The 21,067-nt window shown below is 37.5% G+C and overlaps 1 protein-coding gene across 1 annotated transcript in view; it reads right to left on the reverse strand.

Moving 5' to 3' along the window:
- Nucleotides 1-21,067, reverse strand: part of LOC144470565 (ras-GEF domain-containing family member 1B-like) — an 88,203-nt gene that overhangs the window by 52,975 nt on the left and 14,161 nt on the right. The window contains exon 4 of the mRNA XM_078181874.1: nucleotides 1,892-2,101. Coding sequence (XP_078038000.1) covers nucleotides 1,892-2,101 — 210 coding nt within the window. The remainder of the gene's footprint in view (nucleotides 1-1,891; nucleotides 2,102-21,067) is intronic.

Here is a 21,067-nt window from a genome sequence, read left to right on the forward strand (position 1 = left end):
ATGCATGAAACAATTTCTTGAGTACCTCTGGATGCAATATTTTCATCCCAAATGTACATGTAAACATTATCGTTCTGAAAATTATGAATATCCAAGTTTAAAACATACATATTGCGTTTGTAATATGCTACTGAGGTGGTCAACTTGGGATACGGTAATGATACAACCGAGTAAAGGGTGATGAAAAAGTAAGAAACAAACTTGGTATAATTTTTTTATCCGGGACTATCTTTTCAAAATATTTAATTTAATGTTTGTTCATCTTTATTGCGTTTGTAATATGCTACCGAGGTGGTCAACTTGAGATACGGTAATGCATTTGCATTAGTTACTATTTCTTCTTCACTATCTGAACTAAATGGTCTTGTTCTGTTCTTCCGCATGGGTAAAATAATTTCTAAAATTTAATATTAAATTTTAAGTTTTATATTAAATAAACGTTCTAATTAATTAAAATTGCCTTCATCACTGTATATACCCTGACATAACCCTGACATAAATAACCTGAAGTTGCACATGTAAAAACGGCAACCTGAAAAAATTGACAAGTGGAGCTAGGCCACTTTCAAAATAAACGGCTCAAATATTTTAGTTTTTAAGTTGAATTAACTTCGAGTGCAAAAGGTTGAAGATAATAAGAATAATTTGCTTGAGTTTGAATAAATAGACTGTCACTTTTAGAGTACTCTTACGAATCAATGCAGTAAAAGATATGCAATTTTTATTTTTGGATACAACATAAATTAGCAAAGACCCCCTTTTCTTCGTTTCACGATTGATTGCTCATATTTTGCGTTATCATTGTCCAAAGTAGATATAGTCTGTCTCGCTTACCGAATTTCGTGATATATAATTTACGGGGATTTTCGTATTTTCAAATCTATTTTTACGCACGTAATAATATCTTATTAAGTCCAATGGTCGAAAAAATTTGTAAATCTAAGAATAGATAAGCAGTTGATACAGGATCAAGACGTTTGTAGCTCGAAACTTTTGCCTATATCTTGTACTATTTAAAATATATTATTTAATAAATTCAGATTGACGATACAAGACGTGTACAATTGATTCGTAAATACTATGTAATTTCCAATATCCAGCACACAAGCAATGCATATTTGTCATCCATATTTCCGAAATTTCTAAGCATGAACTAGTATGCACGATACAGAAATAAAATATAGCGTACGAGTATTGTGCTAGTGGTTTGTCACGCGCTTGACGCGAAGCTACCCTACAGACGCCGCAGCTATTTCTAGCTTTCACCCGAACGTAGCGGTAGTGGCTAGCTAGCTACCTAGCTAGTAACAATACCCAAAACCGCAGGCATCAAAAGCTTTAGCATTGTGCTAAACATTTTCGGTTGAAACCAAATCGGCACCGCTTAAGCGACAAACTGCACCGAAACAAAACAAAAAGGGTCCGGTACATTCACTACGAAACGAGGACGTATGAAGCGGGGGTACGTGCAGCAGCCAATGTCGACGTAACAAAAGCACCGACACGTTGTCCTTTCCGATATCATTCGACACAAAAAAACAAACAACTGGAAAACAACAACGAAACAGAAAAAGGAAGCCCAAAGTAGCGCGGACCGAAATTGAAAAAAATTGAGGAAGGACGGGTGGGGTGGGGTGAGAAAGGAGGAGGAGAAGGGGCTGCCGAGCTGGAAATTCATTTGCGAGCGAGACTTTTCTGGCCTGGATACGCGTGCTCGTTATTACAACGTGGAACAAGAGCGAGCGTGTGCCGGGATGATTCTCCGAGGGGGTGAATGCAAAAGGGGGTCGAGCCTGCGAGACGATGAAACGATAATGCACGCGGTGGCCGTAAAGTGCACGCCCGGAAGGCTCTCGGTGGGCTTTTGTGGGACGCGGGATTCGTGGCTCACCTTGCCACCCTCTCCATTCAGGTTTTGCTGATGCTCGCAGAGGGCGCAGACCTCACCCAGGAGCTCGTGCGGCTTGATGAAGAGCCTGGCGCTCAGCAAAAAGGCGAAAAGGTACGCCCGATCGGGATAATATTCCTCGGTGGGCACCATGTGCTGCACCAGGGCTTCCAGGGAGCCCGAGACCAGGTTGCCGTCCCTGTACACCAGAGCCTGAAACGAAACACGGAATTGGTTAATTGATAGAGAGTGTTTTAAGGGATTTGGCTCGCTGCTTTCGGCAGCTGGAGCTGCAACGAACGCCGGCTTATGTGCATTGTGCATGCACATGCCGTTACTGCAACAACTATTCGAACCGATCCTCGAATAATCGGATCTCGATCTTCCAGCGCGAGATCGAGCGTGAATTATAAAAATGTCCGCTGGTTCAATGAAGACGGTATAGGATTATTTCGGGTGGATTATTTTTCACGGCGAACTTTTTTCTGAGACATTGTTGCACTTTGATCATTAGTCGTTAGAGTATGTTTTCCAATACAAATCTGTATTTCTCATTGTTACATTAACAACAATTTAGCAAATTTTATGAGAATAAAGGTAAAGAGATAATTTATGAAAAAAAGCTAATAGAAACTCTATAGAAATAATAACAATTAAATGCAAAATATCTTCATACTAAAAATTGTAAAATATGGATCAACTTATTTTTGCTTTAGACTAGTAAGAAAAAGTCCTATCAAAATCGTTGACCTAACGACTGCGACGTCATCTTGTAAGTGACTTTTACATTTCATACCTTTTACATGTATTCCAAACACTTCAAGCTATCGTTTAAGCTGGACTAACTTTTGGTTAAAATAGTTTCAACCATCTAGTCATTATTTATGGAAATTAGGTAATCGAAGATTTAATTCTTTTTTATTATATCTTTCAAAGTGTAAGCACGTAGAATTAGAAATATTCTTTCGTTGTAATTTCTGTAGAAGTAACCACTGTCTTCGTGCTAGAAGTTACTTCCCGTTAACAAACGAACTTATTTACGTTATTTTTATACAGAACAATTAAGATGGTATCTACCAATGCAATCTCTTAATTAAAACGCTATTACATTTATTTCGGTGTGAGCGAGATAAATAATTGCCCTAGGGCAACTTGGTGAAAGATGCTTTCTAGGCTCACTCACTCCGCGACGAGAAATTAATCTCGAATGAATATTATAATTTACTCAGTCAAGCTTATACTGCTTGAAATAACCTTGATAAAACAAAGAAACAACTGAGATGTTACAACCGATGAATGATATAGGTAGGGACTTAAAGAAGTACACTGTATTGCGCATGAAATGAAGTTTGCAAAATGAATCGTACTAATGCTATTGTATTATACAGTTTACCGATTTAATTTTGTACTGACTATAGCAAAAGTCGAGGAGCGATAACGTTTAAAACATAGAATATAGGAAATGAGTTTTATTAGAAATTATTTATTTTATACCTATATTATTTATTTATGTTATAGGGTGACATAGAAATTATTAAGAGATGTTTTTTGACATCAACCGTAGAAATAGTGTTAATTTGATGTTGAAGCGATATAATCTGAATAAGTTTAAGAAATCAAAGGGATACTTGGTAATTCGTTCAGCACGGAGTCAGATCGATCGATTCGTTGGGAAATAAATCGACATTTTAATTTAGCCAGGATACCCAGTCTCCGGGGGATTCGTTTTCGTCTGTCGAAGATAAATAAAAAGGTCAAGGATTAATCAGAATCAGTCGATTAGAGGCAGATGACGTTGCAGAACCTGCACACAACGCGACCGCCAGCAGGATCAGAAATCTTTCGGGATACCTGCCAAATTCCAATGCCGTGGAAGATGAATTCTGTAGATTCATGGTGTACAATGGTCGAACTTCTATTTACTCGCGGCAAACAGGACACGGATTCGTCGACACGTTCAAATGTTGCACGAGCGCGAGAACTGCAAAATAGTATTCGGATTCCGTGTTCAAAATACATAAATCAGTTCTGTTTTCAAAACTGGAACGTTTGCTGAACCGTATCGTTTACACTTGTTATTCGTTTTTCGAAAGTATATAGCCGAAACCATAACAGCCATTTACTACACTTCTATGCTGTAAATCTAAAGTAATGGGAACAGATGGACAACTGTTATTATAACATTTGTGGAACATATAAATTTTGAAATTGCTGGGATATTGTTCCAATAACAAATATTAATGATACCCATACTGTATTCGACAATATTTTTTTTTTACTAAACGCACTTTTTGTTTATTCTTGTTCCTATAAAGTGATTTATGATGCGAAGAATTTGTATACAGATCCACTGTATAATTGTGACGTCAGATTTCCGAAACTTTATGTTGATATTTAAATTGTTAGTAGTTTATGAAAATTATTGATATTATTTGGGGATATGCGCGATTGATATTAATATGTAGTTTATAATACTTAGTTTATTTAATACACTAATATGAGGTTATATACATTTCTTACTACACGCGACAAGCTCCAACGATCTACCACACGACAATCGATGGCAACGCGTTAATCACAAACGGTAAACAGCGCAGCGGATATTTAAACCTTTCTAACAAAAATAAATAGTAAGGTCTGTATTTACTGTAAAACAAAAATTGGGCCAACTTGTAACGACCAAACGAGCCAGATCAGGTTTGCCTAATAAAAACACTACCGGTACAAAAGGAATATCGATCGTATTATTGGCCTGTAGATGTTTGTCAAGATTTTCGCTAGAATATTCCAGAAACCCATCGAAAGAGCACGTCCGTACGATATAATCATAAAACCGCGATTTCGAATAGTGTATTTTATTAGCATAACTCAAAATAAAGCGCAGATTTTTGACAACAGTCAATCCGGACTAAAAGCGTGTTCTTCTTTATTCGCCTTTTCGATCGAATATCCACGGAACGCGATCGCTCAGAGTGTAAAATCGTTCGAAATTACGTCCTCCCCGTAACAAACTTTAAAAACATGGAAAAATCTTGTTCATGCTCGAATCTATTAAAAATTCAGAGATGGAAGTTTCTCCTTTACAACCTCCCGAAATTTAAATTAAAACATTTTTTGGCTGATTTATGGCACAAAAATATATAACGTTCATGGAAAACCCTCATAGCGTATTTTATATTATTATAAAATTTGCGGTGGGACCTTCATTCAATGCTGAACAAAATGACCAAAAAGAGCCATATACATAGATTTTTCTCTCTGAATTCATCACATTCTGCAGGTTATTTTCAAAATCAAATACATCCTTTCACAGATCATATTCATCTTTTAAAAATCAAATGCATCCATTTATAGGTCATATTCATCTTTTTCAAATCAATACGATGTTTTTGCAAATCGAAACCATTTTGTGGGTGTCTACAAAATGAAATAATATATTAATACAGGGTAGGTCGGTATTCGTGGTACAGCCGAGTAAAGGGTGATGAAAAAGTAAGAGACAAACTTGGTATAATTTTTTTATCCGGGACTATCTTTTCAAAAAATTTAATTTAATGTTTGTTCATCTTTATTACGGATTTAGTTGTCGTTGTCGCCTTCTCTTCTTCTACAGTTGCCTACGTCCGAGTTTGTGTTTACAAACATTATTTGTTGCACATTAAGTAGTAAACGGAATGTTTCCGTCATTGTTAATGTTTGTAAACACTATCTCGGACGAAGACTACAGCTGTAGAATACTAGACAACAATTAACCCTTTGCACTCGAGTAGTGACTATGAGGCACCACTAAAATTGTTATATAAGATTCCAAGATCATTTTTATACCTTCTCATCAAAGTTTCTATTTAAAGACAAGGTTAAATAGCGAAACCATCACAAGAATAAATTTCATATGCATAAAAGTACAGAGAGAAGTATAAGCCAGAGAAGTTATTCAAAATTTACGGTTAAAATTGTTTCGAGTGCAAAGGGTTAAGTGTTTTACAAAAATGAAAAAACTTTATACCAGTGTAATATCTTTTTGACATACTCTGTTATACCAAATTTGTTTCTTACTTTTTTAATTAATAATCACCCTTTGCTCGGTTATACTACACATTCTTTCCCACCCTTTTATTATTTATTTATTTTTATCCTACCCTTATAACTTCAAATATGTTTTGCAAATGTGTCGGGGATTACTGCAAAAATTAAATAAAGAAAATCGAGCGAAATATAGTATTATTTTATTACATAACATTATTATTTGTATCATTTTCAGTAATGATCGAAATAAAACTATATCAAAAATTCAATTCTATAGAAAAAGTACGTTCTTCGCGAATGTTATTACGTATTTTGTTACAATTATAACTACCATTACGGATTCCGTAATTATTGTATGAACGCGTATACGTATAAAATTACCATGGCACGTTTATTATCAAATAAGTATTTTCAGTTCATTGTTACAATTACATCATTTTTCATGTGTCACAATAGTTTACGAAAATGAAGTATAAGGACTTGATTCGCAAAAGAATTAATTTAATGTGGGAAGGGATTAATTTAGAATGCAAATGAGATAATAATAATATGATTTGAGGAGAGATGGATATAATTCGTAAAATACTATACTGAATCAAGTATAATTATACTGAATCAGTAAATGAAGATAAATGCCAAATTTGGAATTAATTGTATTTTGAAACGTTATATCAAGATTTAAATATAAAATTTATTCTCCCCTTTCACTAATGGTATCATCTTTAAGCCAGAAAAGTTAAACAAAGATATCCCTTGAGATAACCGTTGAGATGGTATATTGTTAATTAAAATGTAGATCGTTGGTGAATGCAATTCGAAAGCTTTGCATATTCATATCCTTATTTAAGCGTTACGGTAAAAAATGCAATTAATGCGACTAATTAGCACGGAATTATCAAATGTAATTCCTCCGCAAATGATTTTGTCGAAATAACATTGTCCGCCAAGTTAATATTTCGTTAATAATTCGTAAGCATATTTATTAAAGCAGCATCCTCAAATGATCATGTGCCATTAATATATGCCAGCAGATAATACTCGGTATAACTGCAGCGAAAATGCGCGGTAATTCGATAACAGAGTTAAGCCGACATTTCACGCGGAAGGCTTTAAATTTCATGTTGAAAAACTGATATTTACATGATGTACTATTTGTAATAAATAGGAAGAAAAATGATTACAGCCGTTAAAATTGAGATAATATCAGTATATCTCATTAAAAAATTAGAGGCTTTTCACTCTCTACTGACGTAAATTGTAAATTAATTTCATATAAGAATTATGTCATTCTTACTTGCTACTAAAAACATTTACATTTAATTAAATTTTATAATTTTTTAAACATTTAAATTTAAATACTTCTTTTCCTTGACATAACCGGTATAAAGAAATTACTATATCAGACAAGTAGGTGATTAAACAAAATACGAGAAGAATTCCAATGATAAACTTCTAACTAGATCGCGAATTTTATGCATACATAAGAAAACAGAATAACAGTTTAATAATATTGCTACGCAATTTTCAATTTAATAGTATTGTTACAATGTGACAACGTCGATTCCTTACAATTCATTATAGAAAGATCCATAATTCAGTCATAACGCTGGCACTAAAGAGTGTCTTCTTAAATTTAATTATACTGCTGATCTAATAACACTTACGCCAGAATCCTGATATACTTTCGCGTACCAAGACCGAATTATTAATCGCTTTCAATCTCCATGGTCATACGGAAAGATTCTAGGAAACAATAGATAAAGTACGTCATTAGTGTTTCCGTGTCCCGAGCTTAATAGCAGGAGAAGCTTCTCCGGCAACAATGAATCGCAATGTTCGAAATCCATCTGTACACCAGAGAGAAAAATGTGTCTACAAGTTGGGACAACGTGGAAATTCGAGGGATCGGTGAAATATGCTCGAGATCGTGAATGGACAACCTTCCTATTGTCGACTTCGTTAATTCTCGCGAATGTTTCGCTCCGTCCCGGCAATGGGCCGGAAACTCTTTCAAGTTGCTACGTGTACGAAATTAGAAATTCGTTTCGAGGGGCTACGGTCGAATGCCCGGAGCTTTCGGGTTGTCCCCGCAGCAAAGTTTGTGCCCCTGCCTTGTTAAATCTGCGAGCCATTAAAGTTGCGCCGACCGGTAAGCCCGCACAACTCGCCGAGGATTCAAATGGCTTAAACTTATCGCGGGCTAATACAGTATTGACGAGGTAGAATTCCTGCATCGTAAACTTGTCACCGGCAGAGGACACGTCCACCTCCCCACCCTCCTCCTCCCCACCCTCCTCCTCCCCTATGGGTTCAGCTTTATGAAAAACTTGTCCAGTTTTCCTCGAAATTTCTCTGCGATCGCAGTTTCCACCAGCTTTCGGCCGTATACGGACGGCTACAGTTTTCGAAGAAAATCCTATCCCCGTTAGCCGTGTTCCCTGATAATGGAGTCACTATTTTGTAATAGTATGGTGAAACTGTTTAACAGAATCACCCGTACTTACAATTACAGGAAGTTTCGGAGGATCATTTTAGAAGTTTCCTTAACAGAGAAAAGAGAATATTATCGAACGAGAGAAAATCGCCTCTTACTACAAAGTAACACGATTGTTATTGGCAATTAAAAGTTGTTTGAATTGACTGTAAGGAACCGAAACCAATTTGTCTCCTCTTCTAACGATTTTAATAAACCGAGACTGATACAATATGGATACCACTGAATTCTTTTATACTATTTTCTGCTTTTAATGTATACTTGCCAAATTTTGCCATAATTACATAAAATCCGTAATCTACCGACAACAAATACCTTTGTAAATAACTTGAGTATAGTCTCTCGTTATTCATATATACGGATTTTTTATCGCGTTTCTAGCATGGTATGGTATTTGAAAAAGCATTATCATTCAAGGTATAACGTATATTTAACTAAAAAATTAATGAAAACATGATACATTTTTGTTGCGGTAGGTATCAAGTTATAGTTATTAATTACAGGCAAGCCGCGTCCAACGTGGTATTCCTGGAACATGATTTCATGCTTCACGGTTAAGGAATCGAAGAAGCTGCCGCAGCGTTTCCACTAAAAGAAGCACAAACTTTAAGACACGACATCGCGTCGTTTCACAGTACGAAATTTTTAAAGCTTCCCGAGAAACGGGCGAGTAAGTGAACGCAATGGTTTCCTTGGGAAAAAGGAAACAAAAATGAACGTGTTACAGAAGGTAGTTTCTGAGGCTGAAAGAATTTTACGGTAAAGGAAATGATCGTATTTAGCGGTTCGTAATAATAATAAAAATAAAGAAGATAATGTGCGGTAATTGAAATAAAATATTTTTGTGAGATATTCATGTCGGCCCTGGTGTCGTTGTGAAGTCTCAGTTTTATATGGCCCGTAATTTTTAGACATTTCGTGTCGTGCTCACTTTATTCGTATATAATCGAAATTCAAAAATTTTGAACAAGTCTTAAATTAATTATTATTTTATTAATTTATTTATTATTAATTATTTTATACATTCTAAATTACATAGTTATGTATGATATTTAATTATAATATTGGGAGTACAAATTAGTTCGGTCCGTTTTTTTGTGGTGAAAAATGCATTTATTTCGAGAACAAAATGAATTATCAGATTAATGAAAGTATTGTCCATCACTGTTTACTACTTTTCCCCACCTCTCAGGCAATTTTCGAATTCCATCTCGCAAAAATATCTCGTCTTTTGAAGCGATCCAAGTTACAAGCCAATTTTCGATTTCTGCGAAAGAAGTGAATCTGTGACCTGCCAAATCGTGCTGCATCCGTGGGAACGACCAGTAATCAGAAGGAGCAATGTTCGGCGAGTACGGCGGTTGCGGTAAAATATCCCACTTGAGCGTTTCCAAATAATTTTTCACAACTTTTGCGACATGAGGCCGAGCGTTATCATGCAGATAACGTATGATCTGATCGTATTCCGGTCGTTTTTGTCGTAATGCATGGCTCAAACGAATCAATTGCAGCCTATACCGATGGCTCGTAATGGAATCGCCAGGTTGTACCAGCTCATAGTATACAACACCCTTTTTATCCCACCAGATACACAGCAGGACCTTCGAACCATGAATATTCAGTTTTGGTGTTGATGTTGAGGTCGATGGCAATGATTGACCTGGCATAGCGTAGTATTTTTTTCTTCGTGGGGTTATCGTAGAATATCCATTTCTCATCCCCAGTCACATCCGATGTAAAAAACCCTTCCTTTGTTGCCTTTGAATCAGCTGCTCGCAAGTGAGAAATCGCATTTCAATGTCTCTCTGTTTCAGTTCATACGGCACCCAATTGCCTTGCTTGTGAATCATTCCCATGGATTTCAATCGTACGGCAACTGCTTGTTGGGTAACTCTCAATGATTCTGCAAACTCCTCTTGAGTTTGACTCGGATCTTCATCGAGTAATGCCTCCAATTGTTTGTCTTCAAATTTTTTGGCTGCCCAGAGCGAGGCTTGTCTTCAACGCTAAAATCACCATTCTTAAAGCGTCGAAACCATTCCCTACATGATTTATCAGTTGGAGCATTGTCACCATAGACTTCAACAAGCATTCGATGTGCTTCGACTAAAATCTCCCGGAAATGCTGCTTAGTTAACACAAAACTTGACATATTCAATAGAGTAAAAAACAGGCGTATTAAATGAAACTCAAAGCAATATAAACTGAATATTATTGGCAGATATCTAATCTCTCAGAAACAATTGAAATCAGTTGTTACTATGAAACAGTCGTAACAGTCAGAGTTATCTTTTGAAAACGGACCGAACTAATTTGTGCTCTCAATATAAAAACCAAACCAAAAATATCATGCTTCAAATATGTTAATTTTGTTGTGTTCAAATTGCAGATGATGCCTAAATTTGTTCACTTGTTGAAAAGGAACGAGATACAAAATACACACCGTCTGCTATAAACAATGTTAACTGACATGCGTAAAATGACATTAAACTGTCAAACGCACCTAATATATTCTTCGAAAAGACAAAGTTGACAATAGAACATCGCATCCATTACGGCAATGTCCTGACGACCGCCACTATTGAGGTTATAATGAAATTAAGTACTGGATTTGAATTATTATATAAAGGATCGATGATCCCTGCAAACGTCGCGTCGCGGATTGCAAATCTTTGATGCCAGTCTATTTACAGGCTGGACGTTTGGTCTATTTACACATTTAAAGATTTCCTCGTTATCCGATCGCGCTCAAATTTCGCAGAACCAATTTCCTCGTCAGCCGAAACTATTCCGGGGATGTCGCTGAAGACATTTTTCGTTTCGAGCGTTGAGCAGCCAGCCTAGCGGACAATCAAAAAAGAACGCACAAGAATGAATTTCAATTTCGTCAAATGGTTTTTCACCGACATTCTCTTCGCCGACCACGAGGAAGAACTGCGAACCAGAAGCGTCTGGAGCTCTGTTTTGTCGGCGGGATCGATGTCGTAAAGAAAAACAGCCGGCTAAGCTCGCGGAAACGCGGACGTCCCGGTGACGGCGGAATGTTTTATAACAAGTGGACTCCGGTGTTTTCTTCGGTCTTGCCACCCTCCTCGCAAACCTTCTCTGCGGCTCGGGGAAACACGCGACCCTCCCTTTTTTTTTCCACGGGGAAACCGGTGCGCCGGCTTGAAATGTTGAATGCCCGCAATTGTTACGGCGACGACAAAAGTTTAGTTAAAACGCGGAGACCCGGTTTCGTGGATTTGTTTTCCACCTTCCTTTGCCGGTGATTCGCGATTAAACGCACGTCGCGATTGTTCGGAGAAACGGCTTCGGAAAGAGCCGCCCTCCATCCCCCCACCCCTCGCCCCACTCTCTTTCACTTTAAACCCCGTGCTTTCCACCCTTCGTTGGCAGAACGTAGTGTGCTGCGAGCACGCTGCGGCAAAGCTCGGTCGCATAGAGCGATTAGAGGAAGAAGCCGGAACGCAACGATTGTTCTTCAAAGTACGGAACTTTCGAGGGCCTCGGGAGGGATTTTGAATGGAAAAGTGGCGCCACTGAATGCCGCGAAATGAATTTTTGTGGAATTAAAATCAGCCGTTAGAGAAAATGGCTTGGTAAACTCTGCGGTATCGCCGGGGCGTGTGGTTTCGCATTAAAGGCAGTTCTGCGTGATGGTAGCTAGCAGAAACGATAACGGGCGATGATACTAAATTATTGAAAATTTATTCTAACAGAATTTCGTTTTAAATACACAGTAAATACATACGTACATCGCAGAATGTTAACGTTTATTGTGTTGTTAGTGATATAAATGTGGCGAATAAACGATCAAAATCAATCGTTCTTACCTCGCGCGTTAATAACGAAGGGGTATAACTTGGTCGGTTCAATTAAATAGAAGCAAGTGTATTAAATGCCTTACCTTGTTTACAATTTTTCTTACAATTATATTATTAATACAGACGAATGACAAAGTAGTAAACGTTATGAGTAATTAGTTGTGAAGCGTTAAAACGCAATAACTTTTTAAAAACTGAACTGAATGACTTGAATATTTTATAGATGTCAGAGATTACAATTAACAAACATTCTTTTTAATTATGTTACTACTTGGAATAATGAAAAAGAATTTTCAAGTCGTTCTTTCAACTTTTCTATCCGAGGTTGTAACGAAAATTTAAAAGGTGTGTTTTCTAAATCTCAGTAACTAGCATGCGTACGGAAAGTTTTATCGAAATCCGTTAATGTTATAAGTTACAAATGGTTAACTGCAAGAAATCTCGTGATTGTGACATCTTTGAACGTCTCTAGCTTAACATTTTACGTAAACACGATGGTGGAAAAATTGATCGATTCAAAGGATATGAAAACTATATCGTAGCCGTTTTATCCCGTCGAGATATTCAACGTCTAATTTCGCAAGAATAAAAGGTACACTCTACCTATAAAGGGAGAATGGCAAGGAACAATGGCGAGGAAGTCGTCTTAATTAGTGGACACCTATAATCGAGGGGCGACGATTTCCGTTTTAAAGGGGCAATAAAGCAAACGACTGGAAACTTTCATTCTGGAAATCATCTGAATATTTCCGCCATCGTTGTTGTTTCGATTTGGCTTCTTATTATCCTCCGTTCCTTTGTGCATTTTCCTTCACAGTTTTCCCTTCTTTTCAATCTGAACTGAGCAATTCCACGATTTCTAATTACTCCAACAAGAAAGTTCTCCAATAATTATATTAATATTAATATTGATAATCATATTAATATATTAATATTTCTTGTTCGAGAAAGAATCGCATTCTCTATTTTATTAGCTGTGGCTTCTATGTGTCCATAACGACTCGTTATGCATAAATAAATATTATATTTTCATATAAATCGTATATATGCATAAATGACAAGGTAATAAATAAATGGCGTAAATTAATAGGGAGTCGCCTTATGTTCTCCAATTTCGTGGTAAATAAATTGCGAACTTTCATTTCATAGAATTCCAAAGATCGTGCAGAGATTGTGAAATGATCGTGCAAAGAAGGTGATCAACAATCCAAAGCACGATTGAAAAATCCGTAAGTAGGAAGCAACACACGATAATACAGCGTTGTGGTTCTCTGCGGAAACTTTCTGTTCTGGTAGAATGCAGAACTTTCTCTGTACTTTTAAAAAGTCTAACGACGACTCTCCTCCTGGAGAAGCAACAGAGATTCAAGAAAATAATAAAGAAGTGCATTCTACAACTGTTCGAAGAGTCCTACTTTCTTGATTTAAGTAGAAGTCCTGTTCCAAAGAGTCTTTGGTATTATAATCACTGGAGAACAATAGAGATGTAAATATTACTATCTATTATTCACTTAAAATCTACATAATATAAAGACATGTAGGGTAGCTCAAAAGGTCCGAGATCAATTAAAATAGGTGTTGTAATATTAAGTTGGGAGAAAGAAATCCATTATTTTTATGTGAACTTCAAGACTTTATTTAACATGTTTCCGATTGTCCGATTTAGGTCAAATATGCGCCATTTTGTTCTATAATTTGTTGCCATTTTGATGGTACCTTCATAATGCCCCTCTCGTAGAAGTCTTGGCCCCTATTAGCGAAAAACTCTCGTAATCGACTTTCACAATCTTCTCTCGATGCCAATTTCTTATCACTAAGGAAGTTTTGCAATGCAAGATAAACATGGTAATCGCTTGGTGCCAGGTCTGGACTATATGGTAGATACATCAAAACGTCCCAGCCAAGCTCCTGAATTTTCTAACGAGTCGCTATAGACGTGTGTGGCTTGGCGTTGTCTTGATGGCACGCAACACCTCTCTTGTTGGCCAATTCTGGCCGTTTATGGTCAATAGCTAGCTTCAAACGGTCCAGTTGTTGACAGTAGAGATCCGAATTTGGTGTTTGACCATATGGAAGCAAATCATAGTAAATGATTCCTTTCCAGTCCCACCAAATGCACAGCAGAACCTTCTTGGCTGTTAGTCCTAGTTTGGGCACCGTCTGACCAGCTTCACCAGGCTTTGACCACGAACCTTTTCGCACAATGTTGTCGTATGTGATCCATTTCTCATCCCCAGTCACCATGCGTTCAGGGAATGGGTAGATCTCATTCCGTTTGGCCAAGACATCACAGATGGAAATTCGAACCATCATGGTTTTTTGAGTTAATTGATGTGGCACCCAACGTCGAGCTTCTTTTTAAGTCCAGCTTTGTGCAAATGGTTTAAAACCGTTTCTGATCGATCTCTACTTCGATTATTTCTGTGATTTTGTCAACATTTTCTAAGACAGGCCTACCTGTACAAGGCGCATCTTTAACATCAAAAATACCTGAACGAAATCGACGAAACCAAAATTGTGCGTAATTGGCTGTTGCAGTATCGGGACCATAAACACCATTCACAATTTCAGCCGCTTGTCTTGCATTTTCACCTTTATCGAAGAGAAATTGTAAAATGTACCGAATTTTCTCTATGTTGACTTCCATTTTTACCACCCTGTAGCTCGCAACTGAATGGACCAAGAACAAAAAATAGAAAAAGAATTTTTGCAATGCGAAATGTCACCTTTTCACCGAGCATAAATCTAAAATTGTTTGATCGATACTTTAACAGATATCGATCACTACAGCCATCTACCGAAAAAATAATGTGTGGATTTCTTTTTCCTCAACCTAATATTTGTAATAGTTTGCGAGGGGTTCAGGAGATCGTGCAAAAGCATGGTAAGTGCCGTTGGTTTCAAACGCTTCTCGCAAAACAATCAGCCCATTTCGGGGACACGAAATTAACCGAGGAAAGTTCGACCGTAATTATTATTCAATACGTGATCAGTGTTTAGGGATAGTGCAGGGAAAGTGAACGTTAGATTAATCTGCTCGAGGTATCTTGCTCGTTACCGTCGTATACAGAACAGCTGTGTTGTTCCTCGTTACGTTGTACGAGGTGAATGCACCGTTCTCCTGACACGAGCGTGCTTCTGAGCAGCAAGTGGATTTACAACTTGTTGTGGTTTTACGGGTATAGCTAAATAAACTACACGCTGGGCACTATCAGGAACAATATATTTATTATAATATGTTGGATGGATATGGATTTTCTAAACATTTATATTGCAGGACGATTCCTACACTACACGCGAGGCGTTAGGAATCAGACAGACGTATGTGAAAAGCTCGGTGTCTTTTGTTTCACTTAAGCGGGAAATTTGGCGATCCTCATTACCAACATAACTAAATGGATGAGTTTATTGTTAATGACACTCGTTACAATTCTTAAACGTAGGTAGATTTTAGGTTCTATAATGCGATTATTAAAAGAGCTTTGCGAATCATTTGTTGAATTCTGTTCAGACACGAAATCATTTAAATAAAAATTTCTTTTAAATACATTAACGTAGTGTTTACGTTCAAATAAAAATGTCTTTTAAATACATTAACAAGTAATATTTTATTCGTATGTTTTCAATTAATTCCTTGCTATATCTTGAGGGATCTAACTTGCTAAGGTGATTTCTAGTAATAACCTATTAATTATGAATATCGTGTCGTTTTATAAAGTCGGAATAAAATTCTGTCCACACATGATTGAATTATAAGCATTCCAATAAAAATTGTTTATCAATCTGAGAAATTATAACAATCGAGGAAAATCTGATCATTGTAATTGATTGACAGACATATCCGTGAGATTGTTTTATCGTAAACACGGTTTGATCATAAATTCGTGAATCTGAATGAATGTATAGATTTTCTATTACTATTTATGTTTAACTAGTGATGTTTAAATTACCTTAGTAAAAATTTTTTTTTGCTTTTAAAGGAGAATGGCAAGGTTTGTAAATGCATTTTTCTGTGATTGCATATACATTGGTATTATGCGACGATCAAGTTTTGAAAGACTCGCGTCGATTGGCTTCCAAGCCCATCATAGATAGACAGAGTCTCAGGAGGAAAGATGCCGGATAAATTATGAAGCGGAGACTCAAGAACCAAGAAGACCAGCATCGTAATAAGTGATTGCAAAATAATGAAGAACCTTCGAGAGCGCCGAGGGTGGAGCGAAATTTATCCAAGCTGATGGAATCCATTAGAGTCCGCGGACTTTTTATTTCCGAAGTCTTTCGCGATGTGGAACAGACGTGCAGGGAGGGCGAATGTGAAAGGCTTCCGAGCAAAACGAAGTGACTCCTGTTTGAAAGGAATTAATTGGTCGCGTAACACGTCGACTAAAGGAGAAACTGAAGCTTCTTCGCCCTTAAATAAAGGTACGTTCCAAGCTAAATGGACGCAGCGTTCAGCGTTTCGCAGGTGAGGAAACTGAAACGCGAAATGTGAACGATGTGTGCACGGTTTTTAACCGACACGGCGCAGCACGCGTTCGAAATAATTGCTGAAAAAGTTCCCTCGTGGAAGCCGAATTATTACCGGCGCGAGTTATAGAATATTGAATGAATTCCGAATTTTTTTCTGATATTGCGGCGCTCGGAGATAATATAAAATATTCCCTGTCTTTCGGCACAATTGGATCGGGCGGATTCCAATCGGAACTTTGATTACAGAGAATAATGGAAGCGAATCCTGTGACGGTTATTCCGAACGGTGACACTTCTGTTTAGGAATAATGACTCAGTTTCGTTACCGCGTGCTGGCCCATTGTCGGCCCACTGCCATAAAGTCCCATTATGCGGTTAGGATGATAATGCGATGATAAAATTAGCAAAGCAAGGCTGTTGAGAGGGAACGCCGCGTCATATGCATGGCCGATGTATTCAGAGTATTTCGATTAAATCTGGTGGAAGTTAAATCAGCGAAGTATATTAATATTCCATTGAACGGTAAATGGAAGTGCTGTATAAATTGACTCTAAGCGAGTAGAAATTATTTGACACGAAATTCACTAATTTATTATCATGCAGATATTTCCATGCAGGAGATATCACAGCAGCCAACACAAAAGAAATTATTTATTTGAAAAAAATACTTTTAAAAGCTACAGTATTATCAAAGAAATATGCATACATTATGTATGACAGTCAATGGTAAAGAAGGACATTTTTAATGATGAATAATTTGAAGAAAATGCAGAAGTAAATTGTTTTTTTGAAGTACTGATAACAGGGAGATTATTTAGACGTGTTACGAGCCGAGGGCCACTGCACACGTGGCCGGAGGTAAATGAGTTTGTGCGGATATTTTGAAAGGAATGCGTGGACTGGCCGGTGCCTCTTTCATCACCGGGTCGCCACCTGATTGGGTAATGGGGTTTTGGATTGACTCTAATTTTGCCTCGTAACTTCAAAAAAAATATTAGTAGATACACCTCGAGCAGTAAAGGTGTATCTTTGTGAGATCGTTACCAACAACTGACTCGAACTGGGAGATGGAATGAAATAAACTTGTACACTGAATTGCAAGTAAACTAATATAATCTAACAACTTCAGTCTATTACAAGTGCGTAAGTGTAATGTAAGATTCGCGATGGTCCTAAGACACGCTCCCTGGTTTCCGCACCAAGTCGGCGGGGGTTAACTATTGCTCGAAGGAGAACTCGGTTCGATCTTGCTACGTCTCGCGTCGCCATTTGACTTGAAACTGCCCGATGAGAAGGAAAATCTTAGCCTTTTTATACGCAGCTAAACTAGAAGATTTGGTAGTGGGGACCGGGCCTACGTGACCCAGATCACACCGCGGATGGTACCGAAAATCGGGGATGTATGACCCTTATTGAACTCGCGCCTATACGGCGAATTAGATATTTTATTTTTGAATGAAAGAACCGCGTTCACCGCCGATGTTATTTAGCGTATGCCTTCAAGAAGGAAAGAAAAAACGTAGGGAGAAAATCTCCGTACGTAACAGACGTGAAATTTTTGTAAAAATTGGACATATTTAAATAAGAAAACCGTAAATAAGATAAATAAATTTATAATTAATACGAATGAATGTATTAATAAAAAAGCTGAACGATTAAAAATCCTACGTTCTATATTACGCGACCCAACAACGCCACTAATCTCTATTTATATATCTAATTATACAATTATTGTACTATGATGAGTGATTACTAGCAATTTCATTCCTAATTCAACTACTTCAAAATAAACCTACGCATTAATAATAATAATTTGATCTCTGACCCGATTACTTGTCTAACATATTTTCCAGCTAGAATCTTACGACATGGAAAACCGTGCTTTGCAGATGTTAATCAAATGCGGGAGAATTTACGATAGGCTTAGAGGAACGCATGGCTCAGAAACAAGTCGGAGCTGAGTTTGCAAACGTTCCATCAGCGATTACAATCGTGTGCGTGTGCTCGCACGCGTGGAAAGATTGTAAACTTTAGTAGCGGCCCAATCCCATCGTTGACCGAAGATATAAAAAGGGACGCGATTTATTTGCGTTTCAACTTTTATCGTTCAAGGCGTAGGAGTTCTCCCAGATGCACCGTCATCTATAAGTCACTCGACAGAATATTGAGGAAAATGTATATTATAATATAAGTTAAAAATGTATCTCTACGTAATAATTAACATTTTCCTGAAACAAGATTTTCAGTTGAATATTATGTTGTAGCTGTAAACGATGTTAAGGTCAACAAATAAGTGAGACGTTCATCAGAGATACAAACTTATAGGAAATACTTTTTAGAAAGGTAAAAAGATATAACCAATGCTGGTTTTTAATGTTTTAGCAAATTGAAACAATTTAAAATTTGAGAGAACCGCAGATCTTTACGATTTTCGGCATGACCTAAAAACAGTCTTTTATGTTTTAGGCTCAGGTGAAAAAATTTTTTCTAAACTTTGTATAACAGGGTAAACGAATTTATATTACTTGAAACTAGGAGATATCAATGTTTGCATATGAATTAACATTGAGTCAACAAATATAAAGACATCGAATAATTCTCTGACGTGTGAAGTGAAAGCTGAAAATCGTGATGCATAATCTCCGCGATTGTTAAAGAAAAATAACAGATCAAGAAATTATTGCAACATTATTTTTCTGTGAAGGGTGTTGGAAGATTAGTTGAAATTAATGGACCAATGACAGCTACTGTAAGCTTCAATATCATTGTTTGTCCACATAGATTTATCACTTGCTTCGTTGTTTTAAACGAAACACTTATATTTTCATTCCTCTATGCAATTCCTTGGTTCATACTACTTTATACATATAGTGTACAAAATTGATTATGGTGCATAGCATCTAATATTTAAACTTTTTTTTGTTCGCTATTGTATTGGGTTGTCCGGAAAGTTCGTGCCGATTTTCGGTAGCTAGCGTAAGAGGCCTGACTGAATATATCACAATTATTGAAAACAGATGTCATGTGTACATGTTGTAAAAGAGATAACTTCAGCCATATTTGGAAAAAAGTTCGGTTACGATTCGTTAATTTTTATCAGTTTTGTACGCCTTAGAATATGGTGGCAAATAAAGTGCATTATAGGCATTTAATGTTTTTCTTTTTCCGAAAGGGTAAAAATGCCACACAAGTGGCAAATAAGATATGCGTTGTTTATGACGAGGATGCTGTAGCCGAAAGAATTGTGCGGAAGTGGTTTGCTCGGATTAAAGCTGGAAATTTCGACCTTGAAGATCAAGAACGCCCAGGTAGGCCGTCCACCACAGACGAAGGTACGATTAGAACAGAAATCGAGAATAAGCTTTTACCAAATAATGAAACAATAGTTTCGGCAAAGTATTGCTCTCAATTAGATAAATTGAAGACATCAATTGAACAACAACGTCCAGAAATTTCGAATCGGAAGAGCGTCGTGTTTCATCAGGACAATGCGCGACCTCATGTGTCTTTGAGAACTCGGCAAAAATTGGTAGAGTTTGGTTGGGATGTTTTAGCCCATCCACCGTATTCGCCAGACCTTGCGCCTTCGGATTTCTATCTTTTCCGATCATTACAAAATTCCCTTAATGGAAAAAATTTCAACTCTTTGGTTGAGATAAAAACCGATTTGGACAAAATTTTTCCCGAAAAACTTGAGAAGTTCTGGAAGGACGGAATTCTCAAGCTGCATGAAAGATGGAGATAGGTTGTGGAACAGAATGGTACCTGTATAATTTAATAAATGTATACTCATATTTAAATGAGCTGCGTTTTAATTTTCCTGAAAAATCGACACGAACTTTCCGGACAACCCAATAATTATCGGTGAAGGGTAAATGGTAGCTCCGTAAGTAGCCAATGAGTTACGGACGCGACTCCGCCGAACGGTGCACGCAGAAATCTCAAAGGGGGATACACCGGACAATCGCGAGTTTTCAAGATACGGTCCCGCCTTTGTCGCGGAAGCTGTTGTCCCGTTCGCGATTTCCGTGTTGCTCGTTGCAATTCGAGCGATCGCGCCGAGGCGAGGAGGCCCCCGAGTGGTTCGCGACACGACACGACGCAACGGACGCCCGTTCCGTTTCAAAGAGGCGAGCCCGTGCCTCCATTCCGGGGAAATTGGATGGAACGAGGGTCGAAGTGATCACGATAACAAATTTCCAGAGGGTGGAAAATACGAAACGACGCCGGCCAGAGATTGCAGTTTACGAGCTGCCGAGTGAAAGCATGACTCGGGGAAATTTGGCTCGTGCCAAAGGGCTACTCGCATACCTACCACGTTGCTGCTTTTATCTGGCGCCTTCGCCGTCCTTTCTTTCC

Source organism: Augochlora pura, chromosome 1 (genome assembly GCF_028453695.1).
Source record: "Augochlora pura isolate Apur16 chromosome 1, APUR_v2.2.1, whole genome shotgun sequence".
In the NCBI taxonomy this organism is placed as follows: Eukaryota; Metazoa; Arthropoda; class Insecta; order Hymenoptera; family Halictidae; genus Augochlora; species Augochlora pura.